Below are 27,407 nucleotides of genomic sequence, written 5' to 3' on the forward strand. Positions count from 1 at the left end.
CAGTAAGTGCTGCCTGTGTGCCACTACGTAGCAGTAAGTGCTGCCTGTGTGCCACTACGTAGCAGTAAGTGCTGCCTGTGTGCCACTACGTAGCAGTAAGTGCTGCCTGTGTGCCACTAAGTAGCAGTAAGTGCTGCCTGTGTGCCACTAAGTAGCAGTAAGTGCTGCCTGTGTGCCACTAAGTAGCAGTAAGTGCTGCCTGTGTGCCACTAAGTAGCAGTAAGTGCTGCCTGTGTGCTTCCTGGAGATACAAAGAAAGGCAAAAGACAGCCCCTACTTTCAAGGAGCTCACAATCTCACGCATCCCATTTTGTAAAAGCACACTGCTAACTCACTTATGAAGGGGAGACAAGATATAGATAGCCATGTACAAACAAGATATATCCAGGATAAACTGGAGATAAACAACAGAGGAAGGGCATTAGAATCAAGGGGGAGCAAGAAAGACTTCTTGTAGAAGGTAGGAATTTAGTTGGGACTTGAAGGAAAACAGGGAAACCAGGAGGCAGAGAGGAAGAGGAAGAGAATTCCAGGCATGAGGGACAGACAACCAGTGGGGGGGAATGTCCAGACTCAGGAGATGGCAGTATTTTGGTCAAGAACAGGAAGGAGGCCAGTGCTACTGGATCGAGGAGCATAGATAGGTGCAGCCAGGTTGGCAGGATCCCTGAGATCAAGGCCCCTGGGGGATGCCCTTTGTGTACTTTCCTGTGCCCCAGGTGTTGCCAGCTGATGGCATTCTCTGTAAGTGGAAGACAAGAAAACAACTGCTTCCCGGCACTCCCCACACTTGGGATAAGCCCTCCCCAATCAAACCAAGAAAACTCAGAATAGCACAGGGCTCTCAGAGGAAGGGTTGGCCTTAAACAAAGATATAGTGATTACCCACAGCAACCACCATGGTATGATTCGAGGGGTGAAAAGTGCTGAGAGTCTCACCATTAACATCACTCCTTAGAATGAGGCCTTTACTGGTTGGATGATACATCAACTGGGATTCCAATCTGATGGCAATGGATATAGACTCAGAAGAACTGAATTCAAATCTAAGGTCTGCTTAGCATGACTTTGGGCAAGCCACTCTTGAGTCCTCAGTTTCAACTAAGAGGTTAGCATGATTAAGGAGGATCAGTAATGAAAGAATGCTACCCATCTCCTGACAGAGAGATAATGGGCTAACATGCAGAATAAGACACAGTTTTAGACACTGCCAATATGGGAATTATGTTTTGTTTAATTATAGTTTGTTACAAGGGTTTGGTTTTTCCTTTTATTTTTTTTTCCAGTAGGGAAAGTGGTGGTGGTGGCAGAGAGAAAAACAAATGCACGTTCATTGAAAAACTTTTTTAAAACTCATTAATAAAAAACTAAGAGGTTGGACTCGCTTGATTTCTAAGGTTCCTTCCCAGTCTTTTGATCCTTTGATTAGCCTATGACCCCAAGAGAGAATAAGAGGGGCAGCTAGGTGGTGCAGTGAATAGAGCACCAGCCCTGGAGTCAGGAGGACCTGAGTTCAAATCCAGCCTCAGACACTTAACACAAAACTATCCATGTGACCTTGGGCAAGTGACTTAATCCCAATTGCCCTACCTTGCCCCCTCCAAAAAGGAAAAAAAAAAACAAGAGAGAATAAGGTCCTAAGGGAAGTGGCTAGAGAAATGGTAATTCGAATAGGAAAGGTAAATTATGATGGGGAAAGGGGTATAGAAATACTAGAAAAATCATGCCCATTTTCAAGTTCCTTCACAGAGGGATTGGTTTCACACACGTAGAGTGAATGACTCATCCACAGCAACCATCACGGTATAATTTGAGGGATGGATGGAAATAGCTAAGATTATCACCATTAACATTACCCCTTTATTGGCTGGCTAAGACATTGACAAATTATTTGGGACAAATATTTGGGGAAAGGAAAGTAAATTTGCTTCCCTAACCAGAGAAAGGATATTCTGCCTGGAGGGTAATTAGCAGTATTGGTCACAGGTAAAGAACCTTTTCTTCCCCCCAGGAAGAGATTCACAAGGGTAGCCATGGTTCTCAGAGCTATAGGGCATAACTTGAGGTTTTAGGGTGGAGGGAGAAGGTGGCAAGTGTTTATCTTCTGATCAGGAACATTCCAGTTCCTTGATCGAGAATAGAACCTCAGGCTTCAGTAGATAATAGGTCTTTAATGGAGTAAAAAAGAAAACAAATAATAAATAACCTGAAATGATATTGGACAGATAGTTAACCTTTTCTCTTCCTCCCCCTTCATCCACTAGCTACAAATGATTTTGCCCATGTGACCCACCCATACCTCAGAATTGGTTTCCTCTGATGGAGAATGTGGGGATGAGGAGGGAGGAACACTCATTTGGAGGTTTAGAGGCCTGAGTTCTGTCTCAGTTTCTTGAGGTCCATAGGCAAGAAGAAAGGATTGAGAGGGGTTGGGGAAAGGGGTACAGAATGAATGAGACAATTCAAGGGAAAGGATGAGACAGCCCCAAGGTCTTATATTTAGTTAACCCCAGGACAAGGTGGGGGGTGGGGAAGAAAGGATAATCTGAGTACTGTATGAGCTCTAGACATTGGGGTTCCTTGAATTGTTCATCTCCTCCCTCACCGCTACCCCTTGAATTGTTTTCTGGACCCAAGCAACAAAAGTGCTAGGAAAAGGCAGGATACTCCTTCTGAGTCATCTTCTCTTGGTAGGTGGTAGGGAAGAGAGGGCACCTGACTCTCCTTTCCTAGGAAGAATCCTTTGTCTGAAACTATTCCAGACCAGAAAAAAATCAGGACAGTTTAAGGGTGTGGATTCTGGGTTCACCGAGCAGGGAAGATCTATCCAGAGTCCAGAGTTACCCTGGAATGATGGTTTTGGTCCTCATATTGATAGAGTTGAAGGAGTAACCCTGGATTTTCCTTGAGAAATGACAACAGTAGTGGGAACTAATTTGGATAAGGTGTGAGGACAAATAAATGCACTTAGATTAACACCTGTATGATTAACAAACCATCACAGAGGCTGGCTCTTCTGAGAGGTCCCAAGAGCTGACCAGATCAGAAGTGTTCTTTTTCTCAGTCCTGACCAGTGCTGTCTGCCTCCTAGGGGACTGGCCTAAAACCAAACCCACCCTCCTGCCTCCTGATCTTTGCCTGGAAGAGTTGAATGTCAGAAGCTATAGATGGGGCTAAAGAACAGGTGTCAAGGTATCATAGCCAGGCCCCCAGTACATACTACCCTCTGGTTAGTATGTATGCTGGGCTCCCTTTATGTTAAGGGAACATGGGCAGGTGTCTCAGTGAGACAACAGGGTTTGAGGTATATTCCCTAGCTGGAGCCCTGCCCTCATCCCAGAATGGGAGGGGAGAGCTTCAGACTAGAGGCGACTATCTATCTGGGAAGAGGCCTCAGTTGGACAAGATGCCTCCTCTGAAGTTTCCTCCGAAGCACTGGGGGTCTCCAGCTTCTTATAATGGGCATCTTGGGGGAAACTGAGGCAGCACCTCACCGCCTCCTTCACCCTGGCCTCCAGGCCCTTCATCCGCTCCTCATATTCAGACAATGCCTCTTGCTGGAACTGTAGATAAGACACAAAGCAGAGATCAGATCAGAGAGAGGGAGGGATCAGTTGCTCCCACATTACACCTGCCTAACTTCCCACCTCCCTATCTCCTTGGGCTCTAACAATGGAAAAAGGCAAGTCTCAGCCTGTTATGGGCTCCCACAGGGCAAAAGTATGCTATGTCAGCTACCATGGCCTTTGGGAAGGCCTATGGGGAGAAGGGGATTGAGTCATTCTCCTACTGGCCCTGGACCTAGACAGAATCAGTAGATAACAGAGGTCTTTAATGGAGTCAAAAAGTAAACAAACTAGAGAACTTTTCAGTGAATGGATGGGGGTGGGGAAGGAAGCGGAACCAAGAGAACAATATGACCAAACAATGGCCAAAATGGTATCAAGAAAATTACACTAAAGAAATTATTGATATAATAGCCAATCTTGACCTCAGAGGACTAATGATGAAGTGGGGGGCTACAGGTGCAGAATGAGGCATACCCCCTCAGATAACACCACTGTGGTAATATGGTTTGCTTAGCTATACTCCCTTGTTCTAAGAAAGGGTTCTACTGAGGGAGAGTGGATGTGGGGAGATTACCCCAATGTAAAAAAAATTGTTTTAAAGTTTACTAAATCTAGCTGATGTGAAACTGTGAGGCTACCCCGCTGTCTGCTGCCTGATCAGAACCCCCCCCCCAAAGCCCAGGGTCCCCTTCACTTGTCCCTGGGTGCCCTAAGATGAGGCTTTCCCAGGATACCTGAGCTGAGTCTGCTGAAGTTAAAGCCTTCAGGGAAGGGGGAGGGGTAGAGCCTTTACCTTCTTCTCCTTCTCCCGGATCTGCTCCAAGCAGGCTGCCTGCTTTTCTTCCAGCCTTTCTTGGTGTCTCTCCAGGGTCTCTGTCATCTAGGCAGAACAAGGAGTCCCCAAAAGGAGACCAAAAGAAGTTTCAACAGGATCCACTTGGGCCTCCTTCTCCTTCAGTCTCCATCCTCTTAATCCCCCCAGTCTCAGGGAGGCTTCTCCTACTTTCCAAACTGCTTCATGGGCTGCTCCTCACCCACCCAGGAGAGCTGTCCAGAAAATAGACTGCTTGCCATAACCTCTTTAGTCCAAGATGACAGAATAGCCAGGTCCAGAACAAGGGCAAATTCTGAGTATATTTCCCCTACAGACTTGTCAAAGGCCTAAATTGCTGTCTAAATGACTCCTAACCTGGTCCTTCTCTCATTCTTTCCATGTAGGAGAGGGGGGAAGCTTGTGGCCACCTGGGGCAGAGGCAGGGCTGGGCTTTATAGCAGCCTACCTACCTGTTTGATGATGTGAACCACTTCCTGTATATGTGAGTTGTTAATCTCTCTCTTCAGCCTAGGAAAGGGGACAGGTGGGAAAAGTGAACAGAAAGTCCTCATGGGGGAAGGAGGTCCTGCTCAGGTGAGTCTGAGCTGGCTTGGGGAAGGGAAGCAAAGACCACCAGGATGCGCCCTGGAGTCAGGGCCAGAAAAAGGAAGACCTATGTATGTAGGCTAGGAGCCCTGGTTCCCACCCCCTCACCTCTCCTGGGCCATCTTGTCACTGGTGATCTTGCTCATGGCCTGAATCCTTTCTAGCCTCTTGACTTCAAGCTTCTTCTTCATCTCTTTAGTGTTGCTGCCAAAAGAGAGAAATTGTAGGTGGTGGAGTTAGGCTGGGGCCTGGGAACCTTGAAAGGCAACATGGCATAGCCATGTTGGACGACCTGGGTTCAAGTCCTGCTTCAGATACTTACTCCCTATGTGACCCTGGGCAAGTCACATAACCCCTCTGTGCTTCAATTTCCTCAGTAAAATGAGGGAATTGGACTTGATCTCTAAGGGTCCCTAAATCTATGAGTCAAATGAGCCTATTGCTTCCTAGAAAGGGGAAAGGTGCTAGGCCACAATGTCGCCACCTTATGCTACCCTCCATACCTTTCTGCAGATTCCTTGAGAGCCTTTATCTCAGCTGCTTGTTTCTCCTGGGCCAGCTCCATCACTTTGGCGATTTGCTAGTGTTGGAAAGAAGGGGGAGAGGGAAGAGCTTAGAATAAAGACCTTCTTACTGACCCTCACTGTCCTCCTTAACTATGTCCTGGAGAGGGATGGAAAAGGAAATGACAGAGGATCATCTCAGACAAGAGCACTGGATTTGGAGTCAGAGAGCAGGGGTTCGAATCTCTAGTCTGTAACTATCTGTGTGACCTTGGAGAAGTCACTTCATTTCTGTTGGCCTCAGTTTCCTCATCTGTAAAATGAGGGTTTGAGTTAGAGCAGGGATTCTTTATCTTCTCTGCATCATGGAACCCTCTGGCAGTCTAGAGGAACTGATGAACCCCCTATCAGAACAAGATTTTTAAATGTATAAAATAAGCTATATAGGATTATAAAGGGAATCAATTATATTGAAATACAGCTGTCAAAATATTTTAAGATGATAAAGTTCAGGTTAAGAACTCCAGACTAGCTAACCTCAGAGGTCTCTTCCATTTTCAAGTCTACGCTCTTATGCTGGGAGTTGACATCTGGATGTTATCCCACCTGTGGACTACAATGCTCTCCCTGACTTGGGGGAGGAGGAGGGGATGGGCACAGACCATCTATTCCCTGGCACATTGGCCTGGTGGGTTCCATGCCTTCAAGTGGCCTTCAGCAAGAGGACCCCTGGTGCCAGACTTTGATTTCCCAAGATTCTGGGTGCACGTACCTCCATGCCATGCTGTTCCTTCCGTTTCATGATGCTCTCATACTGCTCCTCCCCTTGATGGTACAGTTCCGTCTCCAGCTTCTCCTTCAACTCCTGAACACGCCCATCTGTGCTTTCTGGCCCCTCCATTGGTCCGGTCCCACTGGTCTCCTCCAAGGGCAAGTTTCTATAATGTCCAAAGGGATGCAGGACACTGAGGACCCCCTTTCTGGACTTTCCAAGCCCCCACTCAGTACCCTAAGGCCCAAAGGAAGTCCTGCCTACAGCAAGGGGCATAGGGATGAGTGCCGCTGAATTCCTACATCACTCTCTTCCTTCATCCAGTCTCTGGGTAGAGATGCTCAATGACCCTAAGTTAGATAATGACCACCTCTGTGCTTTTTTCCCATGTGGGTCATGAGGGTGATAACACTGCAGCCCAGGGGTCTGAGGCAGAGGGGATCGCCAGCTTCCTCTACCTGGATACAGCGATGTAAGAAATGGGACCAGGGAACCACAGAACAGTGACAAGGTCCACCCTGACCATTACCTCTTCTTCCGGGATCCCTTTGTGACAGACAGCTTCTTGCATCCACTCTGAGCGGTCAGTTCAGCCTGTAGGTTGGCATACTTCTGCAGGAGTTCCTCCCAGCGCCGGGCTCCTCGCCTCTCCAGTTCCCGAAGTTCCTTTTCCTGTCTCTTCTGAAGCTTCAGGAACCCTTTCAACTGCTGCAGCTCCTCCAGGCTGGCTGTCTGAGGTTCTGTGGAGCCCAAATGGGATGGGTATGGGAGGGGAGGCATATAATTTGTTACAACACATAAGAGAAGAGAGGGGTCTTTTTGCTCCCCAGTAGGAAGCCCTTCTGCTTAGCATTTTAAGAAAGAAGGGAGGAGCTGTGTGACCTTGGGTAAGTCACTTAACTCCAACTGCCCTGCCTTCCCCCTTCCAAAAAAAAGGAAGAAGGAAGGGAAGAAGGGAGGAAAGGCAGAAGGAAGGAGGGAAAGAAGGAAGGGAAGAAGTAAGGAAGGAAGAAAGGAAGGAAGGAAAGAGGCAAGGAGGGGAAGAAGGAAGGAAGGGAAGAAGGAAAGGAAAAAAGAAAGGAGAAAGGGAGGGGGAAAGGGAGTTAAGAAATAAGCCCTGATTAAGCCCCTACTGTGTGCCAGGCACTAAGACCAGCCAGATGAGGAACTTTACACTTATTTTATTTTGTCCTCACAACAACCTTGGGAGGAAGGTGCTATTATTACCCCCAATTTATAGTTGCGGAAACTGAGGCAAACATAAGTCATTTGCATGGAGTCACACAGCTATTGATATCTGAGACCAGATTTTAATTCAGGTCTTCCTGACTCCAGGCCCATTCTCCATCCACCTCACCAACCAGCTGCCCCAGAGACTTCAGTGAAGGCCTGGATGACATGATTAACAGATATGCAAATGATACAAAGCTGAGAGGGGCAGCTAACATACTGAATGGAAGAGTCAGGATTCAAGTGATCTGAACAGACTAGGACCTTGGTCTAAAGATGAAATTCAAGAGGGATAAATGTAAAGTTTGACACTTTGGGTTTAAAATATCAGTCTCATAAGTACAAGATGAGAGGAAAATATGGCTAGGAAGCAATTTGTTTGAAAAAGGTCTGGGGGTTTTTGTGGGCTGCAAGCTCACCATGAATTAACATTGTGTTATGACAGCCAAGAAAGCTCCTATTCTCAACTAGGAGTGGGGAACCTGGGGCCTCAAGGTCAAGGGCCACACTTGAGGACCTAGATGACCGCATGTGGCCTCGAGGCCCCATTAGGTTGTATTGAGAGACAAAGATCTAAGAATAAGGAGGTGATGGTTCCACTGTCCTTGGTCCTGGTTAGACTATACAGAAATAATGTATTCACTTCTCAGGGTCACATTTCAGGTAGGTCCTTGATAGGCTGAAGACTGACCCTAGGAAGGTAACCATGATGGCAAAAAGCCTCAAGACTATATTGAAGGAACTATATATAGAAGACTATATAGTTGAAGGAACTAGGGATGTTCATTCTGAAGAAAGAAGGACATGGGGAGGAGAAGAGAAGAGAGGAGAGGAAGGGAGGGAATAGAGGAGACATAGACCTTCACATATTTAAGGGATGCCACATGGAAGAGAGATTAATCATCTTGGTCCCAGAGAGCAGAACTAGGAGCAAAGCAGCAGGAGAGGAGGGGTGGTGGTATTAATAACAAGACAGATGTTGGGGCAGCTAGGTGGTTCAGTGAATAGAGCACTGGCCCTGAAGTCAGGAAGACCTGAGTTCAAATCCGGATTCAGACACTTAACACTTTACTAGCTGTTCAACCTTAGGCAAGTCACTTAACCCCAATTTGCCTCCAAAAAAAAAAGAGACACATAGAGGGATGATATTAGCTTAAAACTTCGTAACAACTGGAACAATCCAAAAGTAGAATGAGCTGCCTAGGAGGTAGAGTATTCCACCCAGAGTTGTGCCGGAGCCAACTTGAACTGGCCCTGGTGAACCAATTGTTAAATTTTCAGTGTAAGTATTTACACCTCAGAAATTGCCAAATGATACAAATGAGGCCTCAATCTCCTGTTTTGTTGACTGTACAGACTGAAGAAAATGATAACAATATTAATAATGAAAATTCAAAAGTATCATATACATTTTCTTTTTTTGGAGAACAATTAACCATTTAACCCATTAAACAGTCACCAGCACACCATTGCTTCAACACACACACACACACACACACACACACACACACACACGTCTTCAAGCAAAAGCTAGATGACCATATGTCAGGAACACTGGAGAGGTAATTCAGGTATAGTCTGGACTAGGTGGTTACTGAGACCCATTCCTACTGGGAGTTTGTTTCTATGTGACTTGGGTGTTTTCTAGTCTTTTTTTTTGCTTGTAGAGTTGTGTCCTGGCTTGTGTGATTCCCTTCTATAAGGGATAGAAGAGACTATGAGTGAGTGAGTGTGAAGCAGAATTGTGGATTCATTCTAGTGAGTCAAGGTTGCTCTGAAGAAATCCTTTGAAACTAAGTATCCCTGGGGGAATTGATCATATTGACCTATTTCAAGCTGAGTAAGACAGGAATGAGGCAGAAAGGAGGCAGACTTTCCCTGGGAGAGGAAGAGAATGGAAATCAATAAAAAACAAGCACACCTGTGCAGAAAGAGGCAGATGGCCAAGCTGGAAAGGTAAGCGTCTATTTCAGAGGCAAGGTGGCACCCTGGACTTGTATTCAGATGAAGGGAGCCCTGCTTTGGACTCTTACCAGACAGACTTTGACCTCTCTGGGACTCAGTTTTCTAATCCATGAAATGCTTGGTCTGAACTAAGTGATATCTAAGGTTCCTTACAGCTTTATCATTCTATGGTCTAGACCACTCAAGGTGAGGGCTGAGAGGGAGGGAGTTGCTGAGGACTCAGTTTGGGAACTAGTTTACCGGATCCCTGAATTTCAGAGGTATCTGGGACCTGAGTGCCATCTAGGCCATTCCATTCCTGAAAGGAATTTCCCCACCACCTTCCAACTATAACATACCTGATAAGTAGTCAGGATAGATTAATGGAAGGAGGGACACCGCCCCTCCCCCCAGCCAATATCATAACTGACGTAGTCACAGAAAGCAAAGAGCAGATAACAGAGGTAATGGTGTGTTAATGTGTAAACAATAGAGCCCTCAGGTCTCCACTGAATAGATTTCTTCTGTTTATGGACTTGTAATAGTATGGATTCTTTCCAAAATGATACCTTGTAAATAAAAATCCTTGTCTAAATTCTGTATGGCTCAGATGTCGTGAGGGAAAGAGGTGGGATGGTGGAAGCCATTGATATCTCCTGTTGGCAGCATTTGGTGTAGGTATCCTCTTACAAGTGGGATTTGGGACTTCACATAGTAGAAATGACCCCTCAAAATAGGGAAGGCTGGGGAACTTAGGGGTCAATTGATAATATTATTTGTCAAACTTAAAGTGGTATATAAATCTCCATTATTATTATTACAAGAATTCTTTTCGATTCCTCACAAAGTCCCAGCCTGAGTCCACCCTTGCCTTGCTAGGGCTATCCCGTTCCCCTGATCCAAGAACATTAGGGAAGGGAGAAAGTGATCCTTAGAATGTCTCCTAAATCTCACACTTGACCCAGATGAGTTTATTAATCATATATTCAGAGGTAAAAAAAAAACCTCAGAGGCCATCTAATCCAACACCCTCTTCCCATTTTACATGTGAAGAAACTGAGGCCCACGGAGTTTAATGAATTTCCCAGGGTCACATCTGAGGTGTGATTTGAAGCAGGTCCTTTGTCTCCAGAGATAATGCTTTCTTCCAGGGTTGGGGAACCCGTGGTCTCCAGACTACATGTGGTCCTCTGGGTTCTCAAGTGTGGCCTTTGACTGAGTCCAAATTTGACTGAGTCCACACTTGAGGACCTAGAGGGCCACATGTGGCCTGGAGGTCACAGGTTCCCTACCCCTGCATCTAGACCAAGCTGCCCCTGACCCAACAGCTCCAGCCTTGAATCCTTCTGTTTGCAGAAGGCCTGGCTTACCTGCTGCCTCTTTCATTGCTTCTTCCTTCAACCGGATCACAGCTGCTGTAAAAGCCAAAGGAAGCATGACTTTGAAACTGTACTGGCTCTCCTTTTTGGGAGAAGATTTGGGGGCTTCCTTGGGGCTGATCTTTTTCCCCTTCAGGGCCTATGCATCTTACCTGACACTTTGCCAGGGCTGGTGATTCAGATCCCAGAGTACCATTGGGGAGACGTGTTGCAGACCCTCTCAAGTGCCTAAATTCCCATGACTCAGCATACTGACCCCATTGGCTCCCACTCATATATTCAGGGGAGGGATAGGGACAAGTCTTTTCTGTTTTCTTTTTTCCCCTCAGATACCACAAGGGTGTCTGGAGGGATAGTCATTGAACAAGCATTAAATATCTAATTTAGGAAATCTTAACCTTCTTATGTCATGGACCTTGTTTTCAAATGCATAAGATAAAACAGATAGGATTAAAAAACAATTATTTTGAAAATATTTTTTGAAATTTTTTGAAAACTATATTATTTTTTAAATCAAGTTCACAGACCCTAAGTTAAGAATCCCTGGTCAAGATGTGTATATAGCATTGTATTTATTAGACACTCAGGAAGATACAGAATTTAGACAAGGCATGGTCCCTGACTGAGCAGAACTAACAATTTAGTAGGGGAATAAGGAAAAAACATAAATAACTATACTATATAGTATTGCATTCTGAATCTCAGAAATGCAAAAAGGCTACATGGTGTCTAAATGGAAAAGGAGTTGTAGGTCCCTGGGAATCAGGGAAGGCCTTGTGGAAGAGGTAGCATTTGAGCTGGGCTTTAAAGAGTGGGTAGGAATTCAACAGGCAAGAGAGAGCAGAGGTCAAGGAAAGGCATTCTAAGTATGGGAAACAGTGTGAACCAAGTCATGGAGGTGGGAAGACACAGGATGTATTTGGGGGTAAGTTCAGTTTGGCTGAAGAATATGGTGCTCAGGATGAAGTAATATGAGACAAGAGGGACAGCAAAACACCCCAGCCCAAAATCTGACTCCAATCCTGCCCACCTGGCCCTTAGTACCTGCAGGACCGTTGGATGATGGGGCCACAGAGGAGCCTGCATAGGTGAGGGCCCCATTGGCCTGGCCCAGAGCTGAGTTCCTTTGTGGCAAAGGTCTCTGTAATAGAGAGAGGAGAGATCAGAATGATTAGCAGGGTCATAGGCACACAGACGCTCCTTTTTGTCAGAAGCATGGTGCTGCTATCCTCAGGAGTTCTCTACTATTGGGAGGGAGATAAAGGGAAGGCTTCCACCAAGCAACTTCTCCCCATATCCCAAGCCCCCCCTCAACTCTGCCCCAAAATGCAAGGGAACTCCTTTAGGGATTGACCACTTCCCCAGCTAAATTGTCCTCCCTCTCCCCCATCCCAGGACATCCAATGCCTTCCTGCCTCCTACTCAACACCAGAAGGAACTCACTTCAGATGGGTCATTTCCTGTGTCCATTAGCTTTACTGACTTCTTGTCTTGAGCATTGAAGAATTTGATGGGGTTGGCAAGAGCCACGGTCAGATCTACAGGCAGAGGGAGACATTATGGGTCTGCTGCAGGGACAGGATTGTGATCCCGGCCTCCCATCTCTACTCTCCCTCACTCACTGGGGCTATTGCCCTATACTGCCCCAAGAGGGCCAGGAGCTTTCATCAATCCCTTCCCTGGCTGGAGGGAGCTGGGACATAGAACATGATAGAGAGGTGGAAAGAGGGGGTGCTCTCTCCCTGCAAGGAGGCAGCCAACCTCCCACTCTGCTTTCATTCCTCAAGTCTCCCCATCTTCCCCACCTATCAAGGTCCTGGGACTCAGGGGCTCCTACCTGCCCAGGTGTCAGGCACATAATCTTTCATCTCCAGGAAAACAAAGAGCGCAGGCATGGTGAGAGGCATGTTGCTCTCACTCCTAAGGCACAGGTGATGGTACCCTGCCAGGACACATGTAAGACCTCAGTCAAATGGTCTCTCATCCACCCTCTACACCCTGGCTTTGGTCCCCTGGCAGTGACATCAGGCTCTTGCTTATATCAAAATAGGTTTAGTATAGTGCCGGGCACACCATGAGTACTTCACAAATGACTGTTGATTGATTGATTGGCCTAGGAAACCAGAATAGACTTTTTTTTTTGCTTTTTGGAGGGCAATTGGGGTTAAGTGATTTGCACAAGGTCACATGGCTAGTAAGTGTGCCAAGTATCTGAGGCTGGATTTGAACTCAGGTCCTCCTGACTCCAGGGACAGTGGTCTATTCACTGCACCACCCTCAGGATAGACTTTTTAAGAGAAACAGCATAGCATTGTGGAAAGAGCCCTACTTTACCGGAATCATAACACCTGGATTCAAATCTTGCCTAATATTGGTGTGATATTAGGGCAAATCACTTAATCTCTCTGTGCCTCAGTTTCCTCATCTGTAAAATTTGGGTATTGGACCAGATGATCCATAAGGCACCTTTTAATTCTAGATTCATGATTTTTGGCCATTAAGACATTTAGAGATAGTGTGGTTCAGATTCTAGAGATTCTAGATAAACCTTTTTTTGTGGATTATGGATTCCTTTGTTAGTCTAGTGAAGCCTACAGACTCCTCAAAATAATGTTTTTAAATAATTGTAGTAAATGTTAAAATTTAGTTAGAGATTGTCAGAAATAGATATGTATCTTTTTCTCATACAAAATAATGAATCCCTTGAAACTGCCCATGTCTGTAGACCTTGGGTTAAGAACCCCTGGCCTAGAGGAAAGAGTAGTGGGTCTGACATAAAAATACTTGGGTTCAAGCCCCAGACCTATCATTTACTGGATACAGAATTCCAGACAAACCATTTAGCCTCCTTTTTCTCATCTGCAAAATCGTACCTCCACTACCTACTTACCACAGTTGTAAGGGGTTTTGTAAGCATTAAAGAAGAAAGATAAATGTGAAACATGATTCACTATTATTACTGAGAACCAGCAGTTGGTTGAGAACCACAGTGTCAATAAAGGGCCAGCCTTGGAGCCAGCCTGGATTCAAGCCCTGTCTTTGATAAATTTTGTCTGTATGACCTCAGCCAAGTCTGCTCAGGGGCCTAGGCAACTGTATAAGGCTATGAGCTGCAGAAAAGGTGCCAGTCGGCACTGGTAGAGGGGGCCTTCCTTATCTGAGAGTTCCCTTCACCAATCAAATCTCACATCAACTCCCTGTCCTTCTCTTTATTGCTGTTACTCCAGATAAGACAAGGACATTGCTGTTCCTTTCCCTTCTCCCTTCCTTTCTAAGCACTAGAAATGCTAGTTAATCTACAATCACGGTCCTGGACAAATGCCCACCTGAGACTGTCTGGTCCTGGTTTCCATTATCTCAAGCTCCTCTTAGGGAAGTGTTGGTTGGGGGACCCCCTCCCTCCAAACCACAAATACTTACATCTGGGAAGCAGAGGGTACCTAGGCTCAGTCATTTGGCTTGGTATAGGTGACAGCTCAACCCAAGGAATCTCCCTTTCTTCCTCCCACATTTACCCCACCTGCCCCCACATTTCCTGGCCTTTACCTCTTCTCCATGCCCAAGCAGAGGTTCCCTGAGAGTGATGCCTTTACCTGACTGTAGGGCATGGACTGGAATAATTCGGTGCCCAATGAATTTGCCTCCTTCCTCCAGTACTGCTATTCTCAGAGAGGCCAGTTCTGGCATCATGATCTGGGGAGGAGAACCAGTTTTGGTAAGGCAGCTCTAGAAGGCTGCATTCTCTGTCTTCATCATTTCCAAGGTCCTAGAGTCCTTGGGGTAGGAAGCGAGTCTGGAGATGGGGGTGGGGAGGAGGCAATAGTGCTTGCAATAGAGGAGGTCGGTGCCTGATGCTTGACACCCGGTCTGTATGCCTGGAACACATTACCAGACCTAGCCAAATATATATGAAAAGAAGTTTTTTGACTGGATGCTGATTCCTAATGCCTTTCCATCCCTGATTATCCAGTCTGGGCTCAACAACACCTCCATACTTCCTTCCTGTCTTCCTTCCTAGGGCTGATCTTAGGACAGTCTGGAAAAGGCAAGGTGCCCTAGGTCCTGGGGAATGAATTGAAACCAATTTAGAGCAACAAGTTGGAAAGATATCCACATTCAGACAAAGAATTGCAGAGTCTGAATGCAAATCAAAGAATACTATTTGCTCTCTCTCTCTTTTTAATTTTGTTTCTTCTTTCTTGTAGTTCATTCCATTGGTTCTAATGCTTCTTTGCAACATGTCTAATGTGAAAATATGTTTAATGTGAATATATATGTAGAGCCTATATCAGATTGCAGACTGTCTTGGGGAGGGGGGAGGGGGGAGGGGGAGAAAGTTTGGAACTCAAAAGCCTGTGGAACCGAATGTTGTAAACTAAAAATAAATTAATTAAAAATAAGTTAGCAAGAACAATTAATTAAAATTAAAAGGTACCAGATGGCCTGCCTCCTCCCGAAGTGGTTGTACCCTAGGTGAGTTCCTCTCTAGTTCAGTCTCACCCTGTTCCATGTCTCCATAAAAGCTTTAAGCTGAAATTTCTACCCACAGAAGACAGGGTCTCTGCCCCCTACTAGCAAGGGCATTGGGAATATCTTGGGATCTCTTACCAAACAGAGCTTTATGTCCCAGCTTCTCTCTTTCTATCTCCTTCAGCTGAATTTCTCTCAAAAATCTGACTTGAGGGCAAATTTTTCAAAGCTTGTTCTAGGTACTAAAATTGCTAGTTATGCCTTTAGTTATATACAATGGGAAAAGGGGCTTTGGTTGAAGTCACCCTGGCAGAGAACCCAGGGTGAGTTTACTGGTCCCAACTGGGACCTCCCTCAGTGATCTCTATGATCCTACAATCCTATAATAGCCAAATGTAGGGCCCCAGGTGTCCCATGTTACCAAAAAGCATTGCATTCCATGCTGGTAGAGAGGCACCCCACCAAACACACACACACATCTACCTACTGGGCTTTGATTTCTCAAGACCACAAAAGAGAAGAAAGGGAGGGAAGAAGAGAAAGGGGGTAGAGAAGGCAGGAAATGGCATCAGCCTTATAGGCATCCACTCATCTCATTAATTTTCTCAACCTTGTGGAAAGAATCCTGGGTTCTGTGGAGAGGCTTATGACCTTGACCTCTGACTAATTTCCTCGACCCCTGAATACTTTGTCCCGTGCTTGACCCTGTCCCCTACCCATCCCACCTTCTCAAAGACAAAGGGGTCCTCTTTCCAGACAGGATTTATAGAGTTGGTATTGGTTGTCAATTTGGTGCGGTAGCGTCTCTTGGGGTCTCCAGGCAAGCCAAACACCTCGACCTCCACATAAGTTCGGACACTTCGTTCTGACAGAAATTGCCCAGAAATCACCTATTGACCAGGAATAGGGGAGGGAGGGGTAGAGAAATGTTAGGAGAGGCTCCAGCCTCAGATTCCCAATCCAGGGCCTCTTCGGAAGGGGATTGATAGTTCTCTATCACCAAGGTTTCATAGAAACACTATAAGGAAACTTGGGGGGATGGAGAGGGTCCCTCCATTCTGTTCTGGCCATGTGGAAGAGACAACATTGTTTGGTGGTTAGGATTAAAATCTGGGACTCTGGAATTCTGAACACCAGAGATGATCTGCCTCAGTTTCCCCTGTGGTCAGTGTGGTTGAGCATCTTTAGTAGTCAGGGCACCTGCTGCCCACACACAGCCCATACTTATTTCATCCGCTCCCCCCTTCTCTCCATCCCAGCCTCCAGCCCTCCCCCTCTGTTTCCATGGGGATTAAGAGGCAGCCTCCAGTGCTGAGGAGGAGGCAGTTTCCAAGGTAACCTGCTACTGGAGGAAGCTGCTTGAAGCTGCTTGGGTTGAAGTTTTCTCGGATCTCAGGAGAGGGGGAGGAGGGGAAGGAGTGCCACCTGCCCCCAACTCCCCTAGACTCATCACCCAAGGCATTAGGCCAACCCACTCTCTGGAATACAGCTCCCTTGGGGCTACCCGCCCCTCCCCCATCCGTCCCCACCCCCACCAGCATGCTTGCCGTGATGGAGAGGGTTGTGGCCACCACCACATCGATGCGGTCCACAGAGAAAGGGTCAAATTGCTTGTCTGGCCGGCGCATGAACTCGTGCTTGAGAAGGTAGCCACTCTGCCCGTTGAATTCAAACAGTGCCATGTTCTGCTGCATGGGCATATCTAAGGGCATGCGAGGACAGATGGCAAAGTACACCTTGACCACTAAGCATTGGCCAGGCAGCAGGGGCAGTGACAAGGAGAGCTGGCAAGCAAAATCTTTGGTTTCCAGTTCCACTTCTAACTTGTTAAGCAGGTCCTTGACCCTGCCTCTCTCCATTCCAATGTTTCTGTCCTTTCTTCCTCAGAGAGGAAGAGGGAATGATGGGAAACAGAGTGACACACACCAGGAAATTACTCCCCTACTCCTTCTTAAAAGAAGGGCCACACACACAGCACCCAAGATGGGGTAAGGACAGTTTTGGGCATGAGATTCAGCTTTTGCTAGGGTTGGGGCAGGAAAAGAATAACAAGACAGTTTGGAGAGACAGAGGAATACCCAGATACAGCCCCAAACACACACATACACACACACACACACACACACACAAACCAACATATGTAATTACAGACACATACTCACTCAAGCGTAAACACACGAGCGCACACACATACCCACCCCACCCCCCAAAAGCCACATATGTAGACAATGAGTGCAAACAGAATAGGGGCACGTGTATAGGATAGTACTAGGGGTGGGGAAGGGAGGAGAAGGAGGAGGATGGTGGGTGCTGGGTAAAGAATTGCCCATGCCATGGGCATCTAGGATCTGTACCCACCCATAGTCTGAAAATTGAGGGCAACCATTTGGCAGCCTGCATTCCAGAACATCTGGGGAGAATAGTTAGATGAGTCCATTCGGGTGCCCTTGGGGTAGATCCGACTCATCTGCCGCTTATTGTAGCTGACCTGTGTATAGGATCCTGGCCGGCAGTCAGAAGGACCCCAACCAGCATCCTGACCCTCCCCTCCCACAAAGACCTTCTCCCAAGTGGTCCGACGACACCCTCCCCAGCAGAAAAAAAATCCAGGGGTTCCCCCCCCCATCTGTAGCTTCAAGGATACTCCACAAACTGCACGGGGGACTTGGTGAGCAGGTCATAGGCCTTCAGTTCCGTGAAGGAAGAGATGACATAACTCCGATTCTTCTCTGGGTTGGGAAAGAAATTGACAGCAGGTCCTTTGGCCCCTGGCCCCCTACTAACAACCTCAGGGCCCCTCTGGCTGGCACAAGGCTGCCCTGTTCTATTAGCCGCACTCCTTGCCCCCAAAGCCTAGAGGCAGCATGGTGAAAGGAGATGGATTTGGAGTTGAGAACTGGGGTTTGAATACCAATTCAAACACTTTTATTGGTTGTATCCAGTAGGACAAGTCATCTTGACTTCTCTGGGCCCCATTCCCACCCCCCCCCATAAAATGAGGGGGTTGGAAGAGACTCCAAGGTCTCCTTCTAGCCACGATCCTATGGTCGTAGTATTTATAGATAGTATTTCGCATGAGCACTGGGCAAATGAAGCAGAGGGTGGAGGCATGCTCCCAAGCATGATCTCTCCTGTCCCCTGATACAATGCTCCTTCCTTCGGTTTTCTTCCCACCCCAACCACTCCTCTCCTCTTCTATCCCAGGGTCCTCTCCCTCTCCAGCCTCTTTATTGTGCACATCTCACCTTCCCAAAGCTCCTCTCTCCCACTTCCCTGAACCCCCAGCCCTATCCCAGTGTCTCTCACGGGAGGAGAACTCGAAGGAGATGAACTTGGTGGGCTGGATGTAGTTGACCAGACTAGACATCTCCTCATATGCTGTCACCTCCAGGCCAGCTGTGCCCTGGTGAGAAGATAGGGGTTGGAGAAAGGTACAGAGAGGGGAGCAGCGAGCTAAGAAAGGGACAGGGAGCCTCACAGGAAACAAAGATCCAGGCCTAGTTTTCCTGAAACCCCTATCTCACCCTCCAGACTCTACTGCCTAGGAGTTGAAAGCACAGGGGTCCTAGAGAGAAGCCAGAAGAAGAAATAGCCTCTGGGTTGGTTGGGGAGAAGGGAGTGCCTTTCGACCACCTTCTCATTCATACCTCATCCGACTGCATCTTCTTTATTTCCTCTTCATCCAGGTTACCTGATTCTTCCTCTTCCTCTTCTTCCTCTTCCTCCAGCTCAGTCTCTTCTTCACCAACCCACACTGTTATAAGAATATCTTACATTTACATAGGATTTAAAGGTTTGCAAAGAGTTATACATACATGATCTTATTTGACCTTCACTGACAACCTGAGAGAGTGGCTATGATTCCGTCCATTTTACAGATGAGGAAACTGGAATTCAGGGAGGTTCAATGACTTGCCCAAGGTCACAAAGCTAGCATGCTCTCAAGGCAAGACTTGTACTAAGACCTTGTACTAAGATCTTATAGATTCCAAATTTAGTGCTTCCTCTAATATGCCAGTGCCTTCCCCACTAACTTCATCAGTATTTTCTTTGGGGAAACTCACCCCCCAACTCCATCTTGATTAATAACAATACCTCTTAATACCCCTTGCCTCAGAAGAGGCCCCCATTTGCCAGAGACCAGTCCCTCCCATCTCTGAATTCCCCTCCATCACTCTTTTTGACTCCACATCCTTCTATCTTATGCCCAGTGATCCAGCCCACGCCTTTAAGCCCTCTCACCTGTGTCCTCACCCATGGCTGGACTGGGCTGGCTGAAGCCTTCTGTCTCCTCACATGCTTCCTTCTTAGGTGGAATGGGAGCTGAGGACTGATTCTTCTTATTCTTGATGAGGATCTTGCCCAGAAGGTCCTGGGGACTGGGGAGAGAGACCCCTGGCTTCACCTGAGGGATATGGAGGGGAGAGGGTCAGAGCTAAGTGTCACCTATCCTCCCCTGGCCTCAATTAGGATTGAACACTGGTCCTGGAGGTAGATTTGGGTTCAAATCCAATCTCAGACATATACTAGCTATATGACCTTGGGCAAGTCACTTACCTTGTGTCTGCCTCCGTTTCTTCATCTGTAAAATGGGGATAATAATAGCACCTACCTCCCAGGGTTGTTATAAGGATAATATGAAATAATATTTGCAAAGCATTTTACAAATCTTAAACTACATAAATGCTATCTAACCTAAGCTAGCTAATCTCCTCTGAGGCATATAGAAAAGGATCCAAACCCCAAATTCTCCTACAGAGCTCAGGCATCTTGTAATCAACCATGACCTATTCTCCTAATTGTTCTCCTGCCCTACAATGATCAATTGATCCATAAGCATTAATTAAGTGCCTACTATGTGACAGGTACTTTTTGATATGTGCTGTTGATAGACATATAAAGAATGAAGCAATCTCTATTTTCAAGGACTGCACACTACTTACAGGGAACCTGTCCAGCGGCTCAGTGAGGAGCATGTCCCCAAATATGGTCCGGCAGTACTCTGCCATCTTGGCCTGTTGTCGGGGCCTGAAAGGAATAGGTATTAAGGTAAGAGTGAAAGGAACAATGCACCCATCATTTGGGCAATGGAGAAACAAATTATGGTATAAGAATATAATGGAATGCCACTATGCTATAAGAAATGATAAAAGGGAAGACTTCTGAAAAACCTGGGAAGATTTATATGAACTGATTCAGAATGAAGTGAGCAAAACCAGAAAAATTTAGACAATAACATTTTAAAGACAAGCAACTGCAACAAGTTTAAGAACTTTAATCAGTGCAGTGATCAATCCTCTTTCCACAGGAAGAAGTATGCTGCCCACCTCCTGACAAAATATTGCCACCTGCCATGAAAGGGATGGAATCAAGGCGAAGAATAAGGCATACATTTTTAGACATGGCCAATGTGGGAAACTGTTTTCCTTCACTCTGCATATTTGTTCCAAGGGCTTTGTTTTTTCTTTTTTTTCCCCCAAGGAAGAAGGTGGGAGGGAAAGACAACAAATGCTTTTTAATTGAAAAAAATTAAATAGGGGTGGCTAGGTGGTTCAGTGAGTAGAGCGCTGGCCCTGGAGTCAGGAGGACCTGAGTTTGGATCCGGCCTCAGACTCTTAACACACACAAACAAAAAATCTAGCCGTGTGACCTTGGGCAAGTTACTTAAACCCAATTGCCCTCCAAAAAGCAAATAAATAAATAAAGAGTTAAAAAAAAAAAAGACAAGCCAAAAGAATAAGGGGAAGAATAAGTCTCCTGTGGACCTCACAGAGAGGCCTCATCCCATCTCCCACCTGATCTCACGGAGAAAGAGATGAGCCCCCGAGCCATCTTCTCACCCTGCCTCTCCCCTTTCATTAAAATGTAATCACCATATCACAAGGATAGCTTGGTCCAATGGCTTCTGGAGGCCTGGATGACAGGGACCAGGGACTTATGGGGTCTTGAGGAAACTGAAGAGAGCTCCAAGAGTCTGGAAATAGAAGGGGAGCCCAGAGATGGGGGTGAGAGGTTGGGGATACAGGGGAGATACTCACGAGTCTACATGGTTTTCAAAAGACAGGATGACGGGGTACAGTGAGGTCTTGAAGGCACTCTCAGCAATGGCCTCCACTGCATCCTGGAGGAGGGGAATAGGCAGTGATGAGAACTCCAGGAACGCCCTTCACACAGCCCCTTCCCCTCCAGCCTCATAATCCATTCCCTCCTACCCCTTCACCAGGCTACCTTTCTTTAAAGTTCTAGATCTCAGTTCTTCTCTGAGCCCTCCCAGCTCAGTCACAGTGATTTAGCCTCTTTCCAAATCTCTGATCTCCATTTCTCCTTCTCCCTCCCAATTATCTCACCTTGAATAAAATGTCTGTGGTCATGGTGAAGCCATGGGTGATGATGGGCTCTTCCTCAGGAGGCTTCCCTTTCCAGCAGTCAAGCTCCACACAGCGGCAACCAGAGAGCAAGACCTGTCTGTACATCTCTGAGGACGAGGGTCCCGAGAACTGGCCAGCTGAACAAGGGGATGGCATAGGAGCACTCAGGGTTAAGGCCAGACATATAGTTTTTTAAAAGCTGAAAGTCCATCAAATCTATCTATCCCCTTCATTTTACAGATGAGGAAACTGAGGCACTGAAAGGTGTCACACAGCTACTAAATGTCTGAGTCTCTCCTAGTGCTCTGGACTGTGGAAGGCACTTTTATTTATTTTTATTTGATTTTTTTATTTTATCACACTTTTAGTATTTAAAATAGACCAAAGAGCAAACTATATTTTAAAATGGACAGAATCTTATTGTCTGAGATGGGATCTGAACTGAGGTCTATCTTAACACTAAGTTCAGTGCCCCATTTACTGCACCAAGATTTCACTCCCAATTCATGATAATGCATCCTACCCTCAGGCAGTATCCTCAACCCAACTTAGAGCTAGAATGTGGGGAAGAAAACTGGAAATGTTGCTAAGGGATGAGATGCTCAGTCAAAGGTCAAAGATGGAGGGAAAGTCTCAGGGAGGGCAGATGAATTGACTCTGTTGAAGCAAAGCCATAACTAGCAATCTTTTTGTGCCTAGAGCAAGCACTCCTTGTCTGAGGTGAGTGTGTATGAGTGTGTGGGGAAGGGGGGTGTCATTTTCCACTGCTAAAGTGCCTTCTAAATGTGACACCCCAGGGTAAAGCCCAGTCACCTCACTATAGTCATAGGAGAGCTATCAAAGTCTCCTTACTCTTCGGGAAGCAGCCTCACCTGTCAGGTAGGTGTTGTGGGAGGAGTTGATGAAGTAGTGATTGAGAGGCTGACTCATGTCCTGGTACAGCATCAGCTTATCTTGGGCCACTATGCTGTTCTCAGGACCACATAGGAACCAAACCATCCCCTCTGGGGATAGCTGACCTGAGGAAGAAAGAGGTGCCATTATTTGGGGGAAAGTATAGGAGCAGGGGCAGGAAGACAAGATGCTAAAGTTTGTTCTTCACTGCTAGACAAAAAAGAGGGCACCAGGAGATCTCGCCTCCTCTCACCAGGAGGGGAGAAGGTCTGACTATAGCTCAGAGGGAATGCATTGGAAAAGTACCTGGAGCCACAAGATAGGAGGAAAATAGAGTTAGAAACCTGGAGAGGTGGGGAATTCAGGAGTGTAAGAGGGAGGCTTAGGGTAAAAAAAAAAGTTGTAGGTAAGGGTTTGGAGTCTCACCCCTCTGGATGTTGATGCCACTAGGCTCGTACTTTTCAATGAGGCATTGTACTTGGTCAGGTCGGGCTGGTGGGAAGAGTAAGGAGTTGAGTCGGGCATCCCGCTGTTTCTGGTTGATAAACTTGGTCAGATGCTCCTTGGTCATGTAAGGCTTTGCTTTGGAATGGCTACAATCCAAGTGGGAAGGAAAATCTTAGAGTCATGATCTCCAGGTGACTCTGAAAAACTCCTGATCCAGTGCAGTGACAGCTACTATAGGAGGCCAGAACCTGCTGATTCTGCCTCTAATAGCCCAATCCCCTGATCTCAGCTGAGCCTAACCCTTCTCCCATAAACCATGTCCTATAGGGGTGGGGAATTTTTGGCCTCAGACCACATGAGGCTCCCTAGGTTCTCAAGTTTGGCCCTTTGGCAGAATTCAGACTTCACAGAACAAATCCCCTTAATAAAAGGTTTTGTTCTATAAAACTTGGACTCAATCAAAAGGCCGCACCCAAGGACCTAGAAGGCCACACATGACCTTGAGATCACAGGTTCCCCACACCTGTGACTTAGACTCCTGCCCAGGAAACTCACTGAGAGGTGAAGATCTCATCAATTTCAGGTCGGGGACATAGATTCATGAGAAAACTCCTGTAGACAGGCTCAGGGAAATCCTCAGGGTTGATGGAATCATTCTAGGGTTGGGAAGAGGAGGGGACAAATAAGTTATTGACAAACTCTCTACCAATTCCTCCCCTTCGGAAACCTCCCTGCCCAAAAAGTTACAAAACTGTGTGCCCTTTGACCCAGCAATACCACTATCAGGTCCGTTTCCCCAGGTGATCAGAGAAAAAGGAAAAGACCTTATATGTTCTAAAATACTTATAGCAACTTTCTTTGTGGTGGCAAAGAACTGGAAATTGAGGGGATGCCCATCAGTTGGGGAATGGCTAAACAAGCTGTGGTATACAATTGTACTGGAAAACTACTGTGCTATTAGAAATGATGAGCTGGTTGATTTTAGGAAAAACTTGCTAGAAATAACGAAGAGTGAAATGAGCAGAAACGAGACAATGTATACAGTAACAGCAATATTGTCTGAAGAATAATTGTGAATGACTAAGTTATTCTGATATTATAAATACTCAAATCAACTACAAAGGACCTCTGAAGGAAGATGCTATCTACCTCCAGAGGAAGAATGGATAAAAAGAAACATGTGTAGTATGGTTTTATACACATACACTCATACACACATACATGCATACATACATATCTGTGTCTAATCATGGCCTTCCCTAGTGCTGGACAGGGAAGGAGGGAGAAAAAAAATTAAAACTACACAGCAGAGAACAAAAGAAAACTCAGAAAGAAGCATTGAAAAACAGGGTAGCTTTGAAAACAATGTGTAGGGGTGGCTAGGTGGAGCAGTGAATAGAGCATCGGCCCTGGAGTCAGGAGGACCTGAGTTCAAATCTGATCTCAGACACTTAACACTTACTAGCTGTGTGACCTTGGGCAAGTCACTTAACCCTAATTTCCCTGCCTTTCCCCCTACAAAAAGCAAAATAAATAAATGGGTAAAGCTATTCCTAATTTCAAAAAAGAAAACAATGTATAATATTTATTAATAGTATTTCAAAAAAAGCAAAAAGTGTGAAATGGAGATTCATGGTTTCATATTGAAAACTCTCTTTGTGTTATACTGTGTACATGGAAATGGTTTTCTGTCTTTTTGTATTTAAGCTTAAAATGAATTAAAAAAAAATTTTAAGACAGAAAGAACCCACCCCCACCCCTGATCAGTGCAGTAAAGATGTAAGGTACCAAACACCAGGGACCGACTGAGGTTAGAGGAGGAAGAAGCTTCCATTTCCAATCAATTAACAAATAGCTATTGAGTACCTATTACATTCGAGGCTCTATGTTAGTTTCTGTAGAATAAAAATAAAGGCTATAATAAGACATGTTGTATTATTTATATTTCTCAAAAGTATTTTTTTTTAAATAGATCTTTACTGATTTCTTTTTGGTTTTACATAACCTAGATTACTTTCCTTCCTCTTGCCCAGAGAGACATCCTGAGTACAAATAATTTTTTAAAGAAAAAAGGGAAAGAGGAAAAATATTCAACAAAATTAATCAATACATTAAAAATATGCCAATATTCCACATCTGTGGATCCCCAACTCTGCATGTCAGCAGCAGGCAGGGCGGGAAGGGAAGTATTTTCATATGTATCTTCTTTGAAATCAGCCTTTCCAAAATGTTTCTCAGAGTATTGTCTCAATTCCAATCCAATGGGCATTTAGAGTCTCTACATGTGCAAGGCAAGAGAATAAGCATTTATGCAGTGCCAGGCACTATGCTAAGCATCTTACAACTTATCTCATTTGATTCCCACAACAACCCAGAGGTAGATGTTGTTATTGTCCCCATTTTACAGATGAGGAAACTGAGGCTAAGGGAGGTTAAGTAACTTGCCCAGGGTCACCCAGCTAGTAAGTGTCTCAAACTCAAGTTGAACTCAGGTCTTCCTGACTCCAGGTCCAGTACTCTGTCTAGGCCACCGCACTACCTTGATGCCCAAACTTTGTGATTCCATGGACCATAGATGTCCATGGGATTTTCTTGCCAAAGATACTGGAGTGGTTTGCCATTTCCTTCTCCAGTGGATTAAGACAAAGAAAGGTTAAGTGACTTACCCAGGGTCGAACAGCAAGGAAGTGTGTGAGGCTGGTTTTGGACTCAGGTCTTCCTACCTCCCAGCCCAGTGCTCTATCCACTGAGTCACCAGCAGCCTTAAAATGTCTCAGTATCTGGCACAGTGAATAGAGCACTAGCCCTGGAGTCAGGAGGACCTGAGTTCAAATTTGGCTTAACTAGCTGTGTGACCTTGGGCAAGTCACTTCACTACAACAGCCCTGCCTTCACCCCCTCAAAAAAAAAGTCTTAATATCATGAAAATAGTTTGGCCTTGTGAATTCCTGGAAAGTGCCTCGAAGACCCCAGAAGCCACACTTTGAGGACTACATTTTGATCTAGACCAGAGCTATCAAACACAAGACAATATGTCTCACAACACTCCCTGGTGCAGCCCGAACCAGATCAAAATATAATTCCTATATCATTTAGCTGTGTTGATTTATTAATAAATAAATATGTAAATAAATACATGTGATTTTTTTAAAGTGAACATGTGGTGCACAGGGATCTCTGTGTGGTTTAGTGCGCCACTCCCCTCTTCCCTTCCCCTCCCCCCGCCTCCCCTCCCCCCCCCCCACCCCCCCACACACAAACCTTGCTGACATTCCGTTTCTCTTTGAGTCTAATATCACTAATCTGGACCAAGTCCTCTTATCACACAGATAAGTAAGGACTGATAAACCACAATTAGCTGGACTTTGGTCCCTAGATCCCTAGATCCTTCTCTGCCAAATCCACTACTTGAAAACATAACTCACCCCGGAGTCAGGAGGACCTGAGTTCAAATCCAGCCTCAGACACTTGACACACTTACTAGCTGTGTGACCTTGGGCAAGTCATTTAACCCCCATTGCCTTGTCCTTCCTCCCTCAAAAAAAAAAAAGCCATAACTCAAAGTATGTTCCTTAAGGATGGTAGGATCAGGAGGGCCATCTTTGCATAAAAGGGAACATGGGTAGGAAGGCTAGAGTATTGAACTGCTGTCTGGAAGACCTGCATTCTTTTAACCTCAGTTTCCTCTTCTGTAAATGGGGATAATAATAGCAAAATACCTGACAGGGTTATTGTGAGGATGAAATAAGATAACATATGGAAGGTGCATGGCAAATTTTAAAGCACTATCTTTTAGAATTGTCGTCATTATCATTATTTATAAGAAATGAGAACTGAGAATTGGTAGAGAAAGGTGAGGATATGTAAATGTAAATTTACATAAAGAAATGAAGAAATAAAGAAAATTTACATAAATTGACATCAATAAAGTTGGCTTCAGTACTCCTCCATAGGCTTCTCTATGACCATGCAGCCAGTAAGGGCAAGAGGAGATGAGGATGGGGTGGGGTGAGAGAGAAGGTCTTACTCACTTTGCCCTTGGGGAGGTGACAGGCACTGAGGGCAGCCTCTACTCGTTTTCGGTCAGCAGGAAACATCTGAAAAAAACTGAAGGGGGAAGAGGCAGGGGAATGGTACGAATTGGGGAAGGGGTCAGGAGAAGGAGGAGAGAGGAAGAGAGGGAGGAGGAGAGAAGGGAGAACTGCCAGACCAAGAGGGTGATGGGAATTTCTTGCACTCACTTCTTCACGGGGATTTTTCCTTCTGGATTGAGCTGCATCTTGAGCTTTACTAGGCTGGGGTGAGAGGAGATCAACCTGTGAGGTCCCAGTTTCTGATCCTTCCTTCCTCCTCTCCCTCCCCCAACACACACACACACACACACACACACACACACACACACACACACACA

General features: G+C 45.9%; 1 protein-coding gene across 1 annotated transcript in view; it reads right to left on the reverse strand.

Moving 5' to 3' along the window:
- Window positions 1-2,151: 2,151 nt before the first annotated feature.
- PLCB2 (phospholipase C beta 2) overlaps window positions 2,152-27,407 on the reverse strand; it is a 38,469-nt gene continuing 13,213 nt past the window's right edge. Inside the window, exons 6-32 of the mRNA XM_069105735.1 lie at window positions 27,238-27,291; window positions 27,028-27,103; window positions 23,552-23,652; window positions 22,976-23,142; window positions 22,528-22,674; window positions 21,635-21,792; window positions 21,326-21,408; window positions 20,231-20,315; window positions 19,530-19,692; window positions 18,935-19,041; window positions 18,594-18,690; window positions 17,932-18,016; window positions 17,646-17,770; window positions 16,835-16,989; window positions 16,013-16,177; window positions 14,411-14,510; window positions 12,655-12,759; window positions 12,261-12,355; window positions 11,862-11,958; window positions 10,809-10,853; window positions 6,794-7,004; window positions 6,265-6,430; window positions 5,493-5,569; window positions 5,098-5,193; window positions 4,854-4,911; window positions 4,363-4,449; window positions 2,152-3,563 (exon numbers count right to left, since the gene is read on the reverse strand). Of these exons, the coding sequence (XP_068961836.1) occupies window positions 3,363-3,563; window positions 4,363-4,449; window positions 4,854-4,911; window positions 5,098-5,193; window positions 5,493-5,569; window positions 6,265-6,430; window positions 6,794-7,004; window positions 10,809-10,853; window positions 11,862-11,958; window positions 12,261-12,355; window positions 12,655-12,759; window positions 14,411-14,510; window positions 16,013-16,177; window positions 16,835-16,989; window positions 17,646-17,770; window positions 17,932-18,016; window positions 18,594-18,690; window positions 18,935-19,041; window positions 19,530-19,692; window positions 20,231-20,315; window positions 21,326-21,408; window positions 21,635-21,792; window positions 22,528-22,674; window positions 22,976-23,142; window positions 23,552-23,652; window positions 27,028-27,103; window positions 27,238-27,291 (3,106 nt within the window). The 3' untranslated portion in view covers window positions 2,152-3,362. The remainder of the gene's footprint in view (window positions 3,564-4,362; window positions 4,450-4,853; window positions 4,912-5,097; window positions 5,194-5,492; window positions 5,570-6,264; window positions 6,431-6,793; window positions 7,005-10,808; window positions 10,854-11,861; window positions 11,959-12,260; window positions 12,356-12,654; window positions 12,760-14,410; window positions 14,511-16,012; window positions 16,178-16,834; window positions 16,990-17,645; window positions 17,771-17,931; window positions 18,017-18,593; window positions 18,691-18,934; window positions 19,042-19,529; window positions 19,693-20,230; window positions 20,316-21,325; window positions 21,409-21,634; window positions 21,793-22,527; window positions 22,675-22,975; window positions 23,143-23,551; window positions 23,653-27,027; window positions 27,104-27,237; window positions 27,292-27,407) is intronic.

This window comes from Petaurus breviceps, unplaced genomic scaffold (genome assembly GCF_028583685.1).
Source record: "Petaurus breviceps papuanus isolate PSGF00001 unplaced genomic scaffold, PetGlider_PUasm1.0 77, whole genome shotgun sequence".
Classification (NCBI taxonomy): Eukaryota; Metazoa; Chordata; class Mammalia; order Diprotodontia; family Petauridae; genus Petaurus; species Petaurus breviceps.